Raw genomic sequence first — 20,030 nt, 5'->3', positions numbered from 1 at the left:
CCATCCTTGCCCCAGACTGCACCATCCTGCATCATCCTGTACCATCCTGCTCCCAGACTGCACCATCCTGCATCATCCTGCACCATCCTGCTCCCAGCCTGCACTTATCTTGCACCATCCTTGCCCCAGACTGCACCATCCTGCACCATCCTGCTCTCCGCCTGCACCATCCTGCTCTCCGCCTGCACCATCCTGCTCTCCGCCTGCACCCATCCCGCACTCAGCGTCCCGGAGCCTTTCCCCAACCAGGCTCTGCTCATTCCTTACTTTCCCCCGTGGGTCTTTCCCCCAGACGAGCGGGGGAAGCAGAGCGGAGCTCCCCCCGCCCCGGCGCTGCCAGAGCAGCAGCAGCAGCAGCAGCAGCAGCAGCAGCGGGGAATTTGTGCTGACCTCAGCAGAAGGCGCCTGGCCCAAAACCACGTGTGCACCCGCACCAGGGGGGCCGTGGGGAGCTCGAGCGGCCCGGCCGGGGGGGGGGGGGGGCACATCCTCTCGGTCACCCCCGTCACACCCCTGGAGCTGGGGATGCTGCGGGGGGCGGCGAGGGGGGGGGAAGCTGTAGGGTGTGATGTGCAAAGGGGAGAAAGCAGTATGGGAGCAGGATGGGTGCAGGGATGAGAGCAGGATGGGTGCTGCTGCCTGGTCCCGGGCTCCCTTAACTGGGACCCGGAGCGACCTTAACAGGGCAAGCAGGAGTCTTATCGGAGTATTTACAGTCCCATGTTCCCAACTGGAACTCAGGTGACCGCAGGCACTGGGGACAAGGTCGCTGCTAGGGGGTGGCAGAGGAGTACCCACCTCCCTGGGGACACCCATCGGCAATGGCATCCCAATGCAGTGTGGGGGACCTCAGCGTGGCTGCCATGGGGGTCCTGATCCCTGCTGCCAGCACAGCCACGGCAGGGCTCCCACTTCAGCCCAGTCTAGTCCAGGATGCCCCCAGGCCAGCCCAGTGTGCAGCACCCCATCCCAGCCAATATGGGGTGCCCCCAGCACAGCATACTGCATCTCAGTTACACCCTGGGGCTTAACTGGATGGATCTCAAACCCATTTCAGGCCAGCCCATGCCAGAAAGTGTGGCTGGGCAGGCAGATCCTGGTGGCACACACAGCTCTATCTGAGGGGACCCCCAAGCAGGTGAAGGCCAGGGGAGCAGCAATCCCTTGGTGCACAGCAGGAGCTGCTGGTGTTTGGGGTTTGCCCCAGCTGGAGTTATCATTGCTCCTGTCCCCACCTTGGTCACCCACTGGATGAGGGACCGTTACCACAACCCACAGCAACCTGGCACTGCTGGATGCTCCCAGCCCCAGCTCTTGGGCACACCAGGAACAGGCTGTTACTGGGCTGCTGGCACAGGCAGTGTGGGATGGGGGATGAGCCCCCCAGATCCCCTTTTGGGGATACCCAGAGCCAGGAGCATCCTTGGGGACCACTCACTTCCCCTTCCTGGCACATGAACCTCCCCCTGGGGGCTGGCTCCATGGGGACTCAACCTGGCTCTGACCCACAGGCAGACAAGCACCCACCTCTCTCGCGGACGAAGTAAGCCAGGTAGAGGTCCAGCTCCTTGACAGAGACACTGATGTGGTGGGGCTGGACGCAGAGGATGGGGTTGGTGCACTGGCCTGACTTGACCAGGCGCTCGCCGTCAGTGCTCTCCAGTGGGATCCCTTTGAAGAGGATGACCATGACCAGGTCCAGCCGCCACACCTTGTCTGCCTGCCGCAGGCAGTCGATGCGGCGCATCTTCCCCTTCTGGTCAGGGTTGGAGAGGACGCAGCATGAGGGCTTCTTGCCGGTGATGGAGAGCACAAAATCCTCGCGGCACTCGGGACGGATGTCCTTGCGCAGCTTGGCCAGGAGGCGCGAAGCCCATTTCTGTTTCACCTCTGGCTTCTCACTCAGCAGCTCATCCTTCACCGCCCTCTCCTCGTCCTTTGTCATCCTCTTCTCATGCTTCTTGAAGTACTTGCGCTTGCGGGCCTGCAGGTTGAACCATGTGTAGGCGAAGGCCCGGACATGGGGGAGCAGAGCCTCAATGAAGGGGTGGAACTCATCCTGTGGGGCAGAGGGATGAGTGGTCACTGGAGAGAGACTTTGGATAACGGCCTGTAGGGGCAGGGCAAGGGGAATGGCTTGAACCTGCCCGAGGGGAGACTGAGCTGAGCTCTTAGGCAGAAGCTCTTCCCTGTGAGGGTGCTGAGGCGCTGGCACAGGGTGCCCAGAGAAGCTGTGGCTGCCCCATCCCTGGCAGTGCTCAAGGCCAGGTTGGACACAGGGGCTTGGAGCAAGCTGCTGCAGTGGAAGGGGTCCCTGTCCATGGCAGGGGGTTGTGACTTGAATGATCTTTAAGGTCCCTTCCAACACAAACCAGTCTGGGATTCTATGATCTGATCCTGACAGACACAGCAACCCTACCTGCCATCGTGCCTGCTGGAGCCACCACTCCAGCAATGGTCAGACACTGCCAGCCCACAGCATCCAAGGCACCCACGTCCCACACCCCGGCTTCCCCTGCACCAGTGCGAAGTTCCCTCAGTTTGCCCCAGTTGCAGCCATGTTCCAACTGCCTTTCCCGTGTGTGAGTGCTGCGGGATGGGTCCAGCCCCGGGAGAAAACAAGAAATTGCATCCCCAAGGTGTCCATGAGCTGCAGCCAGGGGAGGACCCAGAGCTCAGCAGGGGATCGGGCAAACAGCTCTGGACACCGCACTGGTCCCACTCATCTTAGGGCAGCAATGCCATTCCCTGGCTGCAGCAGCTGTGTCCCAAAGTGACCCTGCTGGGAGGGAACAGTGTCTCCTGGAGCAGGCTCCCTGCAGGGATTAACCCCGTATGGACCCTGATAACTCCCACTTGGTCCCAAGTCCAGCACAGACCCACTAACCCCAAACCAGCTCCCGCACAGCCTCAGACCTGCTTCCTTGGCACAGACCTTGCTGTGACCTGGCACAGACCCGCCAGCACAGCTCCCACTATCCCCTGAACCCAGCACAGACACCAAGAACTGCACCATCAGTCACCAGCACGGCCTCCCCAAACCCACCAAAAGTCCCCTCAAGCACAGACCTGCTGACAGCCCCTGCTCTGGACCCAGTCTCACCAGAGCTGTGACCCCATGGGTGTCTCCCCATAGTCCAGCAGGGACCCCTCTTGCTGGGGAGCCCATCCCACCCATGGAGACCCAACTCTGCTGGGGGATGCAGACCCCTCCTGACCCTGGGGACCCATCCTGCTAGGGGACCGCATCACCAGTGGCTGCCCACAGGGCAGCTACAGCCCCCCACCACACCAGGTCTGGTTCCCTCCCCAGCAGCAGCCACTAATTCAGTGCAGCTGGGCAAGGGCTGGGCATGTGGCTTAAATTAGGGAAGAAGGTCAAACAAAAGTAAGACAGGAGCTGAAAAAAGCAGCAGCCTGCTCCAAGGCCAGCCCTTGGCTGGGGCAGTGGGCAGCTCATCGTCCTTGGTGGCCACTTATTCCAAAGAGCCCAACAAATTGCTGCCACCCCCCAAAAGCCCGCTGTGTGCAGAAGCTCCATCAAGCCCTCAGTGCCTCCTGAAGTCCTCCCTGTACCCAGGGTCACAGCAAGACGGGAGCTGCCCCAAAGCCCATCAGCCCCTTGGCAACTTTCCCTCCAGCTTATCCTGCTCTCCGAGTTAAGCTGCTCGAGTGGGGTTAGGCGCAGGCAGGCAGGGGCACCGGGTGGGTGGGATGGCTACAGCTGAGGGGGACAAACTGAAAGACCTGGGGTCCATCCCCATGCTCTGCACGCAGCACAGAGCACTGGCAGATGGCCAGAGGGCTGGTTAAGTGCTTCTGCTGTTTTTCCTTTGCGGGACTGGAAAGCAGAGACGTGCTGCAATACCCCAGACAAGGCTGGTCCTGGGGCATTTCCGGATGGGAATCTGGCATCAGAGCCTGTGCTTGGGCCTCATCCAGCCTGGGCTTGTAAGAAAGAGCATGCCCACGTTGGGGTGCTGCCAGCCCCAGCACAGGAACCCTCTTGTTTCCCCCTTCCAGGGAGAGCGCTGGCTTTCTGCACCAGGTGCAGTGAGGGGAAACTGAGGCATGGGTCAAGCCTGGCTCTGTGGAGCTGGGCATGCTGTGCCAGGACTAACTGGGCTTTAGCAGCACCCCAGAGGTGCTGTGGGCCTCTCTCCATGCCCATCACTGCCAGCTCTTCCTCCAGCTGCCTGGCAGGTGCTTTCCACCCTGCCATGGTGTGGGATGCTCTGTGCCACACAGGGACACTGCAGCATGGGCTTGATGGGGCCCTGAGCATCCTCCACTTGAGGGCCGTGTCCAAACAAGTCAGGCTTGGCGAAACAGCCTGAATTTTCCAATGAAAAAACCAAAACACTTCCTCAGGAAATTCCCGAGCAGATTTCACGGGAGGAGGGGGAGGAGGACAGGAGGGGTCACTTACTTTGTCAGCAGGTTTTGTTCTCCACCGCATGGCCGTGGGGAGGAGCGGGTCGGTGTCCCTGCGGCACGCAGGGAGCAGTGCAGAGCCCTGTGTGATGAAGGGGTGTGGAGGGGCCCCAGCAGGCTCCACACACCCCAGCACCGCTGCCAGGTCCCGCTCCCTGTGGCCACACCAACCCGGGCAGGGTTGCACGCTCAGCACCAGGCACTGTGCCCCCATGGGAAGCTTTGGCATGGTGGCAGAGGGGGGATGTAGCTGGAGAGATTCCAGTAATCCCCAAAATCCTCAAATCCTGGTGCCCAAAAGGCACACATTGAGGATTTGCTCCTTGCCCCAGCCTCAGTTTCCCTTCACCAAAGGCTTCGGGTGCCGTTGGCATGGATGAAACTCTGGTATGGCCCCTGCAAAGCCTCCAGGAGCCACTTCTTAACTGTCTGCCAAAGCGGCTCCGGGTAATAAGTTAACCTGGGAATGAGACCTGTTGCCGAGACAGATGCCAGTGATTGGGAAGTGCTCATTAGAGGGGATGGAAGGAGGCACTTAGGCCCTGAAACGCACCCAGCCCTTCCCGGGGCCAGCCCTGCACTCTATTAGAGCCCATTTTACAATAATTGCTCCAGAGGAGGAAATCTCTTTGGATTCATCATAAAGTATTTATTCACAAGAGCTGCAGCCAGGCTTCCCGGCCAGCTCAGCACATCCCCAAGAGGCTTCCCCAACCCTGGAGAGCAGCACTGACATGCTGGTAGTGGGGGAAACTGTGGCACATGGCAACAGGAGGAATCCCAGGAACACAGCTGGGGATGGGACAAGCCTCTGCACACCCAGCCCTATAGTGGAGCTGCTGTGAGGCAGAACACGTTGCTGTGGTGTGGAGGTGAAGGCGGGACATGATGCAACCACCCCATGGCTCCTCTCCCCAAAACACCCATTTTTTTTTGTGCCCCCCTCTCCCCTGAAGCTGAGCATCCTCCAGCCAACATCCATGTGGGGCTTCAGGCTGGACCATACCCACAGCATGCTCTGGATGCACCCACCCTGTTGCTGGGAGGGTCAGCCAGGATGGATGCAAGCCCTTGTGCTTCATTTACTGCCTTCATGGATCAGGCTGTGATGGGCTTGTAATAAAGTACCTGGTGCTTGCCACGTGTGTGGGTCTCTTTTTGGTCCTGGGAGCCTTTTGGGCTCCCCATTCCTGGTGCTGCCCACAACCACCCCACCGGGTCCTCTGCTGCCCTGTGGGCGCCAGGAGCACCAGGTGCTGGGCCAGTGCCGACATGCTGGCACTTGGGAGTGGGGAGCACGCCGAAGCCGCAGGTCACGGAAGGCCGTCCAGGCAGTTTGCTTAGAAAACAGCAGGAAGAAAAGCAGCTCTCTTCAGGTGCCAAGCACTGCCTGGGCCTGCACCACCAAGCACAGCCTCTCCTCTCCTGGGGGAGGGAAGCTCTGCCCCCATCACCCCGCCTCTGGTCTGTACCCCCACCTCCAACAAGCGGTGTCGCTGGTCCCTCCCCGGCTTTGCTAAATACACCCCAAACTAGGAAGTGCTGTACCCGGGGTATGGGATACCCCAGTGGTGGTAGCCTGTGGAGGAAGGGATGAAGGGATAGATGGATGGATGGATGGGTGGAGCTGGGTGAGTGGTGCTGGGAGCACTGCTTTCCTGGAGATCCCTCTGGTACCTCACTTTCCCCATGTGCTGTCCCTGCTCATCCCCCTCTGAATGCGGGAGCCAACAGCTCAGCCACTCCCCCGGGCTGCCCCCAAGATTTGCTTTCAAAGATGGGGAAACTGAGGCACGGCACCACTGCAGGAGAAGAGGGATGCGACAGCAGCGGATAGGATCTGGGAAAAGCCTCACAAGCAGCACAAAAGGAGCATGGAGGGAATCCGGCCCACGGCCAAGGAGACATTCCCTCCACCCCGGGAAGGATCCCATGGTCCGCAGCGCTGGGGGCACGTGGCTTCCCAGCTGACCCCCCCGGGTCTCCGAGGAAGGGAAATGTTTCATGGAACCGGAAAAAAAAAAAGCAGCTTTGCCAACAGTCCCCAGTGCTGCCAGCTCCTCCACCCGGCCCTATGTCAGTGTGGGGCTGAGGGCGCCCCACTGCCCCCCACCCTGCACACGGTGGCTATGGGGGTACCCCACACCCATCCCAGCCTGGGAGCCGCCCCCAAGATGTGGCACCAGGGTCGGTGGCAGCTTGCACCCCCAGGAGCACAGTGAGAAACTGAGGCAGGAGACACCCTGGCTCAGCATCACTCCCCAGCACTCAGGGACCCCTCAGGCCCCGCAAGGCCAAGCCCAACGCTCTAAGCCCAGCTTTAGCCCCTGACACAGGGGGTTTTATTTCCCTCCCAACATATTTTTAGCCCTCCCTGCTTGTCCTGGCCTTTCCAAGGGAGAGCAATTCCTCCCAACACACCTCCATCACACACCATTAAAGGTGGTGATGCAGACAGGGGTCCCCAGTTCCCTCACAGGGGGTGGCCGTTGGGGGAAGGGGAAGACCCAGGGGGTGCCTCTGCACCCTGTGATGGGCTCCCCGTGCTCACCCCACTGCAAATCCAATCCCTGGCAGGTTGGATCAAGTCACCAGTTAAAAATAACCCCGGCCTTTCCCTGAGGAGCCGACGACCTTGCAGGATTGTCCACCCCGGGGCCTGTGCCAAAACCATGGATACGTCCGAGGGCTAGCTTCTGCTCCATCATCTCACAGGCTCCCTGGGGGCGGGGGACACCCCACCAGGACCCTGCATGTAGGCACGGGGAAACTGAGGCACAGAACGGCAACAGGGAACAAAGAGAGATGAGGCATTGCCACTGCCCCGAGCACAGCTGCATTACTGCACCCCGAGTGCTGAAGGACGGGGATGCTCTAATGGGGGCAAACAGGGGTTCAGCTGTGGTTGGCAGCTCTTAGAGCCTTCCTGGGGAGGCTCAAAGGCTGAGTCCAGCTGGGTCCGATTTTGGGAGGGACTTGGATGCCTCCCAAGCAGCAGGAATGGGGCCAGCTTGCACAAAGGGGCTCTGTTTGGGACGCTGGCAGTGCCCAGCGCAGAGGCTGGTGGCTGGCTCCCTTGTTGCCCCTCTCCCATGCCAGGTGCTGCTCCCCACCCAAAACAGAGCCAAGGGATGGATCAAGACTGTCTTTGCCTCCTGGGACACCACTGTAACCGCTAAGTGCCACTGCCACACCGCCGAGCCTGCCATGCCAACCTGCCTCGTGACGTGGAGGCCACCAGCCACCCATCCTGGGCTACTTGCCCAGGCTGGCCCAGAGCCATCCCCTGGGGGAGTCCAAGGTCCCCGAGCTGGGCCGGGTGCTCTGGGAGCAAATATCCCAGCCAGTATCCCGGTGGAGCAGAAGGAAACCCTCCCACCAGCTCGACGCCACCATGGGGTATAGCAGGGTGCAGTGCTGTCTCCCACTGCCCACCCCAAGGCTTGGGGACTGCAGTGCCACTACCACGCACACATGCTCCCATGCACATCAACCCAACAGACCCGTGTACACACCCTCAGTGACACCAGGCAAGCTTCAGCCAGTGTCTCTCTGTCCCCATCTCCACACAGGACACAGCAAGGACTTCATTTTCCAACCAATTCCCCACCACTAGGCAAGGAGGCTGCCGAGCGCGTCCTGGTTCCCTCCGGCGGTACCTCAGGATGCGATGCAGTCATTGCTAATGCATCTGGACTCATTTACGGGGATGAGAAAATGTTTCCAGGTTTCCCACAAAGTCCCATTAAGATCCCAGTCCCACTCTATTTTTAGTGCCCTCATCAACAACGCCTTCCCCAGCCACCCCGGCGCTCTGAGGCCCCACAGGGCTGGTGGGAGCACCCCGCCATGTGGGGAGCTGAGCTGCACCATGAGCAGAGAGCTGGAGGGGGGGAACCCCAGCCCCACACGCCCCAACCCTGCCTCTTTGCATACATGGGTGCACCCGGGTGGTGGGGATGCTGCAGCATCTTACCAGGAGATGTGGTAAGAAACAACATCAAAAGGCACCCCTGGGTATGGCATTGGCCACGGAGCCAACGGAGCTGTGGGACGCTGCTCACTGCTGAGCGTGGAGAGGGATGATCATGCACGGAGAGGGGATGGTGATGCCGCACAGTGCATCCCTGCAAGTGCGGTCACAGCCTGCAGCAACAGTGGCTGGTGACTGGCCCAGCCATCCTCCTCCTGCCACCAGCATGCCCTGAGCGTCGGCAGTGGCTCCCCCCAAGGCAGTGGGTGCCCATGGGACTAGAAAGGGCTTGTGTGGATCCTGCCCTCGGCCCTACAACCTCCCAGGCTATCTATAGCCATGACCTCAGCAGGAGCAGAGGCAGGCGCCCGGCCACGCATCCTCCCTTCTTGGCAGAGCTCCGGCCACAGCCCCCACCCGGTACAGAGCCGCCGCCAAGCCGAGGCTTTTATCCCATATGTTCACTAATCTGACAGGATTCGGCGGCGGGGGCTGCCCACAGGCGGTTCACAAAGGCCGTTTGCGAGGGGGGGGGGAAACGTCCAAGAGACAGCAAATGCTGGTGGTCGAGGTGCCGGGTGTCACCGCATCCGGTGACAGGGTCCAACCCTGGAGGCTGAAGCAGAGGGGCCATGGGTGACCTGGCTCCAAGGAGGTGGACTGCAGGCAGGAGTGACCTGAGGACACCCTGCAGCTGCTCCCCGCAGGCGCCGGGGTGCTGCAGAGCCGGGGGGAGACCCGGCTGCTCCCCAGCAGCACCGCGGGGGAAGCGGGGAAGGGGTGGCCCAGGGGAGGGGAATTTCCCGGCTTTTTTCTGCACCGAACTCCTGGGCTTGTGCAATTAAGAAAAATTTGTTTAACAAACTCCCGGGGGAGGGGAGCGGGGCGGGGGGGGGGGTGGCGGGCGGCCAGGGGCGCTGCTCGCACAGGCCTGCGCCCTCCCGCCTCTGCCTTTGATCAGCAGCGCGCTTGGCCGGGGCAGGCGAGCGCTTTCCCGCAGCCAGACAGCAGGAAAGCCGAGCCGAGCCGAGCCGAGCCACGCTGGCCTTGACCGCAGTGGATGTGCCTCTGTGCCCTGGCCATGAGTCCCACAACCCATCCCATCACTCTCACAGCCGCTGGGGCACCCTAATGCCCCCCAGTACCTCCCAGCACGCAGCCCCCCAGCCCTTGGAGCGCTGGCTCCAGGCGCGCGCTCCCGCTCACTCCCTTCCTCACGCGGTGCCATTTCCATGGAAAACCCTTGACTCGGCACTTTTCGCCCCGCACCACCTCATTGGTATTCGCAGCGTGCCTGTCCTGGTGCATGGGTTACTAAAGGAGATTTTCTGTGGTGCAGCGTGGCGGGGTCACACAAGAGCCCCAGGTACCGGGAAGAAGCCGGGGGATGGCGAGATGGGGGTGCACGATCCAGCACATCCCAGCTCCCACAAAGCAACCGTAGGATGGAGCAGCTTCATGGCTCATCATAGCGGGGCAAGGTAGGCAGGCAGTGGGGAGCTCTGCAGCAAACACCACGGTGGTGGCTCCCCAGGGTCACTGCCATTCTCCATCCTCCCTGGCAGCACTCTACGGGATGGGAGCAGGCAGAAAAGGGGGGTTCTGAGAAGAGAGCAGGGTGCTCGGCACTGCCAGGGTCTGTATGAGCCCTGGGTGGCATCCCTGGTGGGATGATGCCCCTGGGATGGCGTCCTGGGATAAGGAGGGAGTGATGGTGCCTCTCATTCAGGGGCAGCTCTGGGGAAAGGGGAAATGGCTGGGTGGAAAATCAACATTTCTCTCTGGGTTGGGGTTTTGTTGGTTTTTTTTCATTTTTTTTTTTGTTTTTTTTTTTGGTTTTTTTTTCCATTCAAAAGCAAAAATATTCCTGGATTTTTCATGATCAGAAACACATTGGGGGTTTTTTTTGGACAAGAGCCGGTCAAATACCATTTCCCCACAAAGAGAATGCAGGGGCCCTTTGCAAGGAGAGCAGAAGACTTCTCAAAAAACAAGATAAAAATCCAGGTTTTAAAACAAATCCACCTGGCTGCAGATCTGTACAAACTCCCAAGACGTGGAGGAGGGGTGTCAGCAGGATGGCTGGATTGTGGCATTCCCGTGCCAGGCAGTGCTGCCTAGGGGAGAGCTGTGCCCATGGTGGGCAGCCCGAAGCCCAGACCTGAGGATTTCACCCAAAATGCTGCTCCAAGCTGGCTGCTGGCCAGGGAAGTAGGATGGATGTGCTTTCCAAGCAGTGGCGAGTTAACCGGGAAATCAATCCTTGGCAGAGTCTGGCCTGTGGGTCCCCTGGCACAGGAGCACTGCCTCACCTGGGCCATGGGATCCTTTCCCAGCTCCTCTCCAGGACTTGGGAAGTGCCGAGCCTTGGCGGCCAGCACTGGGTCCGGGCCAAGCTGGCACAGTGCAGTGCAGCCGTGGGGATGCCTGCCTGGGGCCCACATGACGGACAGGCAGGCCCTGGGATACCCTGTGCAGGGGTCTCTGTCTGCTTCCCTAGGGTGACACCATCTCATCGGGTGACACTCAAAGGGCCAGGGAGGGAGGCTGAGTTCTTGCCTGTGCCAATCTAGCGCATCCAAAGCTTCCAGTGACTCTTTGGTACCAGAGTTTGGCACTAGGCAGTGCCCCTCTGGGGCTCAGCCCCACGGCGCTGTGGGGACATCACTGGCAATGCCATGTGGCAGAGACAGGCACCCACTGATGCTCCAGCTGCTCCCCATCACTTTCACCACCCTGCCCCAACCTGCCCAGCACAGCCCAAGGTGCCACAGAAGGAAGCACTGCCCTGGGGGTCCCCAAGGAACAGATGGTGTCCTCAGCACCCCAAGGCCCTGCCTGCACCACCCAGCTCTGCTGCAGGGACTGAGGGGCATGGGAGCCCCCTGGCCCCCTCCCACCAGCACTCAGCCCCTTGGTAGTGCTCGGTGATGATGCTGCCACCCCGGTGCACCAAGAGCCATGGCACGGACAGGGTTCCAGCCTCACAGGGAGATATTTTATCTCCTTCCAAGCCCTCCTTCTTCCCCTCTAACTCCATGTCAGTGCCACCACCACCCTTATCCTACCATCCAGAGCTTGGCTTGCCCTAGGACAAGCACAGCCATGATGTGGAAGACAGGGGATGATGGGTACCCCCTGGAGTGTGCGGAAGTGTCCAGAGAGCAGGCATGGGAAGGCTGGTACAGGCAGCACTGAAAAGCTGGCAAGCAGGCAGGACAAGTGGTCCTGGAGGGCCCACCCCTGCAGGAACCTGCCTCCATTGCCCCAAGGCAGAGGACACCATCCTCTCCTCTCCCTCTAGGTGCCAAACAAAGCTCCAGACTCTCCCTGCCGCGCACAGTCCCGAGCCAGGATGAATCTTCGGCTGCCACCGTGGCAGTTTTCACCTGGGGTTCCCAAGCTCCCAGGGCTCCTGAGGGAGCCACCTTCCATGCTATTTTCTGCACCTTTCCAAGGAGAATGTTGCCAGCTCCTATCGCACTGAGCCCTACCATGCCAGCAGTGCCCCGTCCACATCCCACTACACTAGCCAAGCTGCCACAAGAGGGGTTAAAACTGGCAGGTCAAAGCAGGCTCAGGTCTTGTGCCAATCCCAGCATCCATCCCCAGCCCCCCCGGGATCGAGGGAATAAAAAAAACCAGCCCCAAAGGGAACTCTTCCCTATTGCTTCAAGGTGGGCGGGCAGCGAGCTGGGCTTTGTTCAGTGAGCTGCAGAAGCGTGCGCGTGCAGCGCTGGGCACACGGTGGGTTTGCTCCCTGCCCCAGTAACAGAGGGAAAAGCAGGGAGGGGGGCAGGGAACCGTGGGCAGGGAGGGAAGCACAGGCAGGGCCACAGCTGCCCAGGAAAGTGAATTATTGGAGCACTGGAGAAGGGTGGCTGATTTATTGCACGAGGCCCCAGCCAAGTTCAAGGTGATGCGGTGGAGAGCGGTGCAGCACTCGCTCCGGCCGCTTGCTCGGCTCTCACCCGACTGCGTCTCTCCTGCAGCAGGTCACGCCGCATGCCCATCCCAGCCCCATGCACCATGCTTAAAACAGGATCTGGTTTATGGGAAGAATTTGGGATCAGCTCGAGCAGGGTCTGGCCTGGCCTGGCAGGCGCAAGCGAGGCTCTCCTGAAGGTTGTGCTTAAAGAACAGCTTCATTGTTTTTCCCAAACAATACTCAGCAGATGGGAGAATTGAAAGTTGTGTTGCAACCTTCCATTTCTCCCCCCCACCATGCCCAGCTCACTGCTCCCATCCATTGGCAGCCAGTCTGAGCTCCTGGCTGGAAGCCAGTTCGATGGAGCTACTGGCGGAGGGGGCGAGCACTGGTGCTCCCTGCGCTTGCACTTTTGGGAAGATTTGCCAAAGGATGATCCCTGCTCCTGCCACGTGCCTGAGCCAGTGGCAATGGGCAGAGCCAACTTCCCCTTTCCCAGTCCCAGCAGACTCATTGGGCTTGGGAGAGGGTCTCCAGCTGGATCCCAGCAGGACAACCAGCTCCCATTGCTCTGCTTGCCTTCAACACTGGCTCCCACCTCACCTCGCCCCCAGCCTGTAGGTACCAGAGTTGGTGAGAGAGAGGTTTGCATAAGCATCACCGGTCATCACATTTGCACATCTACCTTCCCAGGAGCAACCCAAATCCTGCCCCACCCCAACCCCAGTGCAGCTCCAGGAGCTGGGATAACTGTTATGACTCTGGGAACACCACAGCAGCATCTCCCAAGGGACACATGCATGGCAGGTCTTTAACGTCAGGGTTATTTTGTCTTGTGGCAGCGGCTGTGGTGCCGCTTCCCTGCTAATCCAGAGAGCTCCTGGCCTGTCCCTGAGCAGGGATGGAGGTGAGCCAGAAAGTCCCCAGGCAGGGACAGAGCACCCAGGAAGGCACAAAGTGACCTCCTTGCCTGATGGGAGACTCGGCCAAGGCCCCAGTGGGAGCATGTCCCGGCTGATGCCTTTGCCAGGGCTATTTTGGTGCCACTGAGCTGCTCAGTCCCAGCTTGGACCAGTTCCGGCTGGGAAGGGTGGCTGCCCCTAAGAGCAGCCGGGGCGCAAGTGGCCGTGCCATGCTTGAGGGGCCGGCGGTGGCAGCTCGGGAGATGCGTGAAGGCCGAGGCAAGGGCGGCTCCCGCGCACGTTCCAATGTATCCACATCACCATCTGCAGCTCCCGAGCCCAAGCAATCCTCCCCGCGGAGCTGAGATGGGAACAGCGGGGCTGGATCCAGTAGGTGCAGACGACGTCTGATCCCATCTGAGCCCCGCGGAATCGAAGCTGAGGCTATGCAAGGGCAATGGAGGGGGAAACCGGAGCCTCCCCCTCATGCAGGCATCGGGGCAGAGGCTGGGATCTGCGGAGGAAAATCCCACTCCCCCCCCGTCAGCCGGGTAAAGTGCTGGGAATAGCTCTGGGATCCCAGATCTGGGAGCGGAACTGCCCCGGCCGCGCAGCCAGCGGCTCCCACTGCAGCCCAGAGCAGAGACCGGGCAATCAGGGCTCAGCGCCGGTGGAGAGTGGGGTGGTGGGACCCCAGGAGAGGACGGAGTCATGGTGGAAGGGGAGGGAAGGAAAAAAAAGAGAAAAGAGAGGAAAGGAGAAAAGAGAAAATAAAAAAGGGAAAGGAAAAAATAAAAGGAAAAAAAAGGAAAGGAAAAGAGAGATAAAAGAAAAGGGAAAAGATAAAAGGGAAAGGGAAGCGAAGGGAAGGGAAGGAAAGAGAAAAAAGAGAAGAAAGGAGAAAGAAGAAAAAGAAGATGAAGAAGAAAAAGAGAAATAGAAAGACAAAAAAGAAAATAGAAGAAACAGAAAAAGGAAAAAGAAAGAAGAAAGGATTGAGGTGTGACCCTTTGCCACGTAAACCCCAGGCTGGGCAGCAGCACCCCAGGGTGCTGCGAACAGCCCCTGTGCTGCCCACCTCTGCCCATGCCCGTGCCTGTGCCCATGTCAGTACCATCCCCAGCCCCATCTGCTGCACTGCACCCAGGGAGAGATGGGGCCAAGGCTGGAGCCCTGTGGACGTCAGGCACCACACAGGGGCCATGGGGCTACCCAGGAGCCCCCTGAACTCCCCAGGTACAGGCCTCCACAGGTGGGGCTGGACCCTGGCCCATGGTATCAGGGCCCTCTGCCAGGAGAAGCCCTGCCATGGGGGGTTGCACCAGCAGCGGCCAAGCCTGGTGTAGCACGAGGCTGGTTTAGAGCAGCGAAGAGGTTATGGGGGGGGGGGGGAATCTCCCGGCTCAATATTTAAATAAGTATCAGTGATCGATAAAGACAGAGCAAAGACGGAGCTGCAGTGGGCAAGTGGGGGTCCCCAAAGGCTCACACTGGCTGCTGGGGGCACCTTTGTGGACACCCCCTTCTTGCCCACACCATCAGCCACGTTGGCCTGGATTTGAGTGACACTGGCGTCCCCACACACATGGCTTGGGGCTGCCCTTCAACACCAACATCCCCCCCGCCCCAAAGACTAAGGGGTGCCCCCCACATCTTGCCATGCACAATCCCCCCCATCTCTCAGCTGCCAGCGCATGGCACAACTGCTTTCAAATTGTCCAAACTTGGAGGATTTTGAAAGAAAAGCCACCCCAAAACCCACCTCCTTGCACCCCACCATGTGCAGCCAGTTGGGGGGGAGGGGGAAGAAAAAGTTTCTACCGACACAAGTGGTGGTGTTGTTGAGGCTGAACCCACAGCGCCGAGCCTCCCGCCGACCCTAAAGCGGGGATCCCCCCCCGCACCCCCAAAGCCACCAGCTGGACCCCACAACCTCCAGGCGCAGCAACAAAATAAACCAAATCCCCCAAACACCCAAACCACAATGCAACCTCCCCTCCCAACCCCACCCCAACTGAAACCGGAGGCAGAAAACCCCTAAAAAGCACCAGAAACACCCCCCCCCCAAAAAAAAAGGGTAAAAATGTGGCGGGGGGGGAGCAGGAGAGAAACGCGGCTGCTTCACGCTATAATTATTTTTGGGGGGGGGTGTTTGATATTTTTTTCCTCCTCTTTTCCTTATTTCTTTTTTGCGTTGCAACTGTAAAAGTCTGTTGCGGTGAAGGGGGGATAATTGGGGGAGGACACGGGACACGGGAGACGGGGGGTCCGGTTACCTGGGTCAGGCAGAGAGGAGACGAATACATCCCGAGCCGCGCTGGGCAAGTGGCTAATTGCAGGGCTGAGACTCGAGGCGTAAAAGTTACTGAGTCATTTCGGAGGCTGGAGCAGTCCGGGCGTTTTTTTTTTCCTCCCTTTCTCCTTCCGAGCGGCTCTGCGGGGCCCGGGGGGGGGCAACGGGGCTGGGGAGGGGCGGGGGGGGCGAGGAGGATATAACCCGGGTCCAACTTCCACCCGCCGGGAGGAAAAATAATAAAGCAATTATGTATATATTATATATATATATATATATGTATATATATATAAGCAAATTTCCTCACCCGTTTTGGGAAATAAAACGTTTTCGTTTTTTTCTGGGGTGGGGGTGTTGATGGTTTTGGGGGGGGGGTGGTGGGATTAAAAAAGGCCGAAGGCTCACGTTGGCCAAAGGGAGGGTCGGGGGGGAGTCCGGGCTCTGGCTGCGGGTAGGAGTCAACGGGGCCGCGGCCCCATCTGAGAGTGGGAGAGAAGGAGGGAGGGAAGGAGGAAAGGAGGGAGGACAGCGGGAAAGGGAGGAAAAAAAAAAGAGAGGAAAAAAAAATAAAAAAAAAAAAACCGAGGCGAAGGAGAAAAAAAAAAAAAAAAAAAGAGCGAGGAATGAAGTGACGTGATGAAAAAAGCCCATCCCAAAATATTACATCCCATTTAAAGATGTAGGAACCCCCTTTGGCTCGCAGGCCTAAAGGCGCTGCGGAGCAGGGGAGGGACGGGTGACCCCCTCCCCTCCTTCCCCAAGGGTGACCCCCCCCTCCTCACAGGGGTGCACCCCCCGACTTTTGGGTGTTTTGGTGCTTTTTAAATATCTAACTAACGGAGCCAACGCGGCGAAAAGCTGCAGACTGACGGGCAACCTTGGCCCCGGCACGGGGAGCGGGCTGCTGGGGGGCAGCCCCGCATCTACCACCCCCCCCCCAATAACGAGCGCACGAAACGGTTCCGAGCCGCAGGTTCCTGCTGCACCGCGCACTTCCGCGGCTTTAAAGCTGATTACGGAAAAACAAAGGGAATCCCCTGCAGGACGCGGAGCCCTCGCCCCAAACACGCACCCTGGGGTGGGGGTCTGACGGGTCCCTGCAGCGGGGGGAGGCCGCAAAGGGTTTTTTTTCCCCGCCCCCCCTCAGCTCCTCTCCCGCACAACTCAGTCCGCTCGCAACTTTCTCGAATCTCCACCGGGGAATGAAGGGGCGTTGGGGGTTCCCCCCCTCAAACCTCATTAAGAACCACACCAACTTCACCGCCCGGTCCGGGACCCCCCCGCACTCCCCCGACTCGGTGCGGGGGGGATGGAGCCTTTGCGAGGGGGTGGGGGAGATGAAGCAGAAAAAGCCCATTGCGGCGGGGGTGGGCTCATTCTAATACCGGGGATGGTAACTGCGGAGGGGGGTGGTGGTATCTGCGCCCCCCCCCAGTGCGGGCAGAGCCGCGACCCCTCCGGAGCGTCACTTCCAAGTTCAAGTCGGAGCTGCCAGCGGCCTCCCCGCCCCTTTTCTAGCGGCCATTTTCAGCTACATCCAACCTTCCGCCGGCTGCGGGGCCTCCCCCCGCACTACGACACCCCCCCCCCCGACCCCCACATCCCGCCCCGCACCACGACACCCTCAGCCCCAAACCACGGGTGGGGACACGGCCCCCTCCCCCAAAGTATCCCCCTCCGCAACCAACTTTTGCCCGTGGGTGCACACGCAGAGACACGCACACGCGGGGGGGGGGGGGGAATGGGGGGGTAGGGGGGAGGTTGGAGAGGAGGAGGAAGAGAAAGAAAGTAGAAGAGAAAACGAAAGTGTCGTGGGACCTACCATCGCCAAGTGCAATTAACGGGCTGCTGCGGGAAGCCGTGCGGGGAGGGTGGGCTGGGGGCAGTTTGTGCTCAACCGTGTGTTTGCCACCGAGGAGGAAGAGGAAGAAAAACGTCGCCCCCCCTCCAAAAATAATAATTACAGGATAAACACCTCACGAATAACGCTGCAGCCCCCTTTCCCCCCGGCCGGGGCGGTCACGCTCGCTCCTGCTCCGCCGCGCTCCCGGGGGCCATGTCCCGGGCTCCGCAACTCGGGGCCCGCACCGGGCCAGGCTGCGGAGGGGGAGAACGTGGGGCCCGGCCCGGCCTCATGCACTGCCGCGGGGGGCGGCGGGGCTGGAGGGCAGGGAGGGGGGAGCTGGGGGGAGAGGGTTATTTTGGAAGGCAAGAAAAAAAATATATTTTTTTTTTTAAATTGTAGGAAAAAAAAAGAAAAAAGGAAAAAACCCCAACAACAACAACCACCACCACCCAAAAAAACAAAACCCCACGGCGGGGAGGGCCGGGCTGCGCCTACGGAGCAGCAAAGCGGACACCCCCCCCGCCCCCCCGCAGCGCAGCCCAACTCCGGCCGGGCTCGGCTCCTCCTCGCAGCCCGCAGCGCCCCGGCCCCATCGCCACCGCCTCCTCTTCCTCCTCCCCCTCCCCCTCCTCCTCCTCCTCTGCCTCCTCCCCTCGCCCGGGGCACCGGCGACGCTGCGGAGGGATCGCTCCCGGTGCAGGGGTGGGGAGGGAGGAGGAGGAAGGCTCCGGCCCCGCTCGCCCGCAGCGCAACCGGTGCTGGTAGGTGGCGACGGGGGGGGGGCTGCGGAGGGAGGTGCGGGGCCAGCCCTGCCCGGCGCCGGGGGAGGCGGGGGATGCGATGGGTATAGGGATGAGGATGGGGATGGAGGGGAGGGGGGAGATGAAGGCGGGGGAGACGCGGCCCCGGTGCGGAGCTACCGCAGCGCGGGGAGGAGCCGCGGGCAGAGCCGGGCACGGTTGCCAAATCCCGCACCGAGAGCGCCGGTGTGGAGCCCCGACACCCCCAACCCCGGCATCCCCTAAGTGGCACCCCAACCCTGCCAGCGTTCTACCCCTGGGTACCCCGATCCCCTTCTGGGCATCATCCCCCCCCCCCTCCCCGCACACTCCGTGCCTCGTTGACACCTCCTGTCGCGTCCCCTGTTCACGCCCCCCATTCTCCATCCCGTTCCCCTACCCCCCACTTTCTCCGTCCCCCCCAGGGTTCCCCTCCACAGCATCCCCCTTTCCCCCACTTTTTTGGGGCGCCCGGGGGCCCCCCCCCCCCCCCCCGCTTGTCTCTTAAAGCTACAGGCTGCTTTGCTTTAGGTGGGGGCCGAGGCTTTGCTCCCCGCTTCCTGATCCTACTTGGAAAGTTGGCAGCAACCCAGGAGCTGGGTTTGGGCTGGGAGAGAAGGGCTGGATTCGGTGGGGGGGATATCATTCCTATTGCTTTTATCGACCCCCTTTGTGTCTGGCCCTGTGTTTTTAACCCTTGTTACTGAGTAATCCCTTAATCTTTTAATCCTTTCAAATAACCATATTTTTCTATAGGAAGGCAACAAAAAAAAAAAAGGATTTTTTCCCTAGTTTGTTGCAGCATATGATCTGTGCCTGTATTTTTCCGACACGCTTCAGAGTCTTGAATGAACAGGACCATAATCTCAGCCTGTCTTGCGCTCAAATGATTCCAGCATGATGAATAATATGCTAAATAATTTATTATATATATTTACAATAAAATTTAAACATGCTGCCCTGGTATTCCCGCTGTTTTTATTTCATCTTTTTCTGCATTAATTTTATTTTCTTTTGGGAGGACTTGGTGAGCCCTGAGCATTTTGACAACAGATCAGCCTGATTTTAACAGGGATTTGGGCTATGCTGGAGGTTTATTTCATCCATCTCCATAGCCCCTTTGCCTGCTGAACCCACCGTGTGCATCCCAAGATACTGGACATTCCATGGCACAGTTTGAGTGTTCCCAGGTCTGTTTTATGCTGTTCTAGATGTTAGTCAGACACCAGTGTGTGACCATCGGCCTTACGGAAATGAGGTCTAATTTTGTTCCTGCCACCCCTAAGTCTATATATTTACAAGCTCTAGATTTAATTATTTTTTTAATTTTTTATTTCTTAGTCACCATCTACTTCCCCCCCGAAAGCCATTTCCCTGTTTTAAAGCTGAAATAAAAGGCTCTTGGCTGAAATAAGCCATTCACTCGCCTCATCCCAACTCCCTGAGCCCGGAGCGATGGGAACTCAGCCATAACTTTGCTCACAGAAGCAGTTTTCATTCTCTGCCTGGGCGAGATACAGTGCAAAAATAAACCCAGGGAAGAATTTTCCTGTTTCTAACATGTCCAAGGCCGCGGTGCCCGACCTGCAGCTGCCACCGGCCAGTGCCATTCCTCAGCTGCTTCTGATCTGGAGGGGCCGTGGACATTCTGCTTCAGTTTCAGTGTGGTGGGAGCTTGGTTGGCAGTGCCAGGCTGGTGAGGAGGAGTGGGGTGATGGCAGGGAGGGCTGGGGGTTTATTGTCACTTCTTGAGAGCCTGGGATGCGGGAAGGGGGGTTCTGCCTTAGCTCTGTGTTTTCATGATGCTGTTAAAGTGTTTCCTGGGTGAATCACAGCTGGAGTTTAAGGGCTGAGATGTTGGGTTTCCAAGCAGCC

At 59.5% G+C, this 20,030-nt stretch overlaps 2 protein-coding genes across 4 annotated transcripts in view; both read right to left on the bottom strand.

Moving 5' to 3' along the window:
* The window catches only part of NFIC (nuclear factor I C), a 33,558-nt gene extending 15,820 nt beyond the window's left edge, over positions 1 to 17,738 (bottom strand). The window contains exons 1-2 of one of the 3 annotated variants that reach the window (XM_061355746.1): positions 17,353 to 17,738; positions 1,528 to 2,059 (exon numbers count right to left, since the gene is read on the bottom strand). In XM_061355746.1, the coding sequence (XP_061211730.1) occupies positions 1,528 to 2,059; positions 17,353 to 17,355 (535 nt within the window). In that variant the 5' untranslated portion in view covers positions 17,356 to 17,738. Of the gene's footprint in view, positions 1 to 1,527; positions 2,060 to 15,513; positions 15,713 to 17,352 lie in introns of those variants that run through there. The other 2 variants (XM_061355744.1, XM_061355745.1) reach the window with 2 other exon arrangements.
* Positions 1 to 20,030, bottom strand: part of HMG20B (high mobility group 20B) — a 132,034-nt gene that overhangs the window by 60,250 nt on the left and 51,754 nt on the right. The gene's annotated exons all lie outside the window — the stretch shown is intronic.

Source organism: Neopsephotus bourkii, unplaced genomic scaffold, assembly GCF_033783945.1.
Source record: "Neopsephotus bourkii isolate Nb327-2 ecotype Australia unplaced genomic scaffold, CSIRO-AGI_Nbou_v1 NB_838, whole genome shotgun sequence".
In the NCBI taxonomy this organism is placed as follows: domain Eukaryota; kingdom Metazoa; phylum Chordata; class Aves; order Psittaciformes; family Psittacidae; genus Neopsephotus; species Neopsephotus bourkii.
The sequence above is the reverse complement of the archived record's forward strand: the minus strand, read 5'-3'. Positions and strand labels throughout refer to the sequence as shown.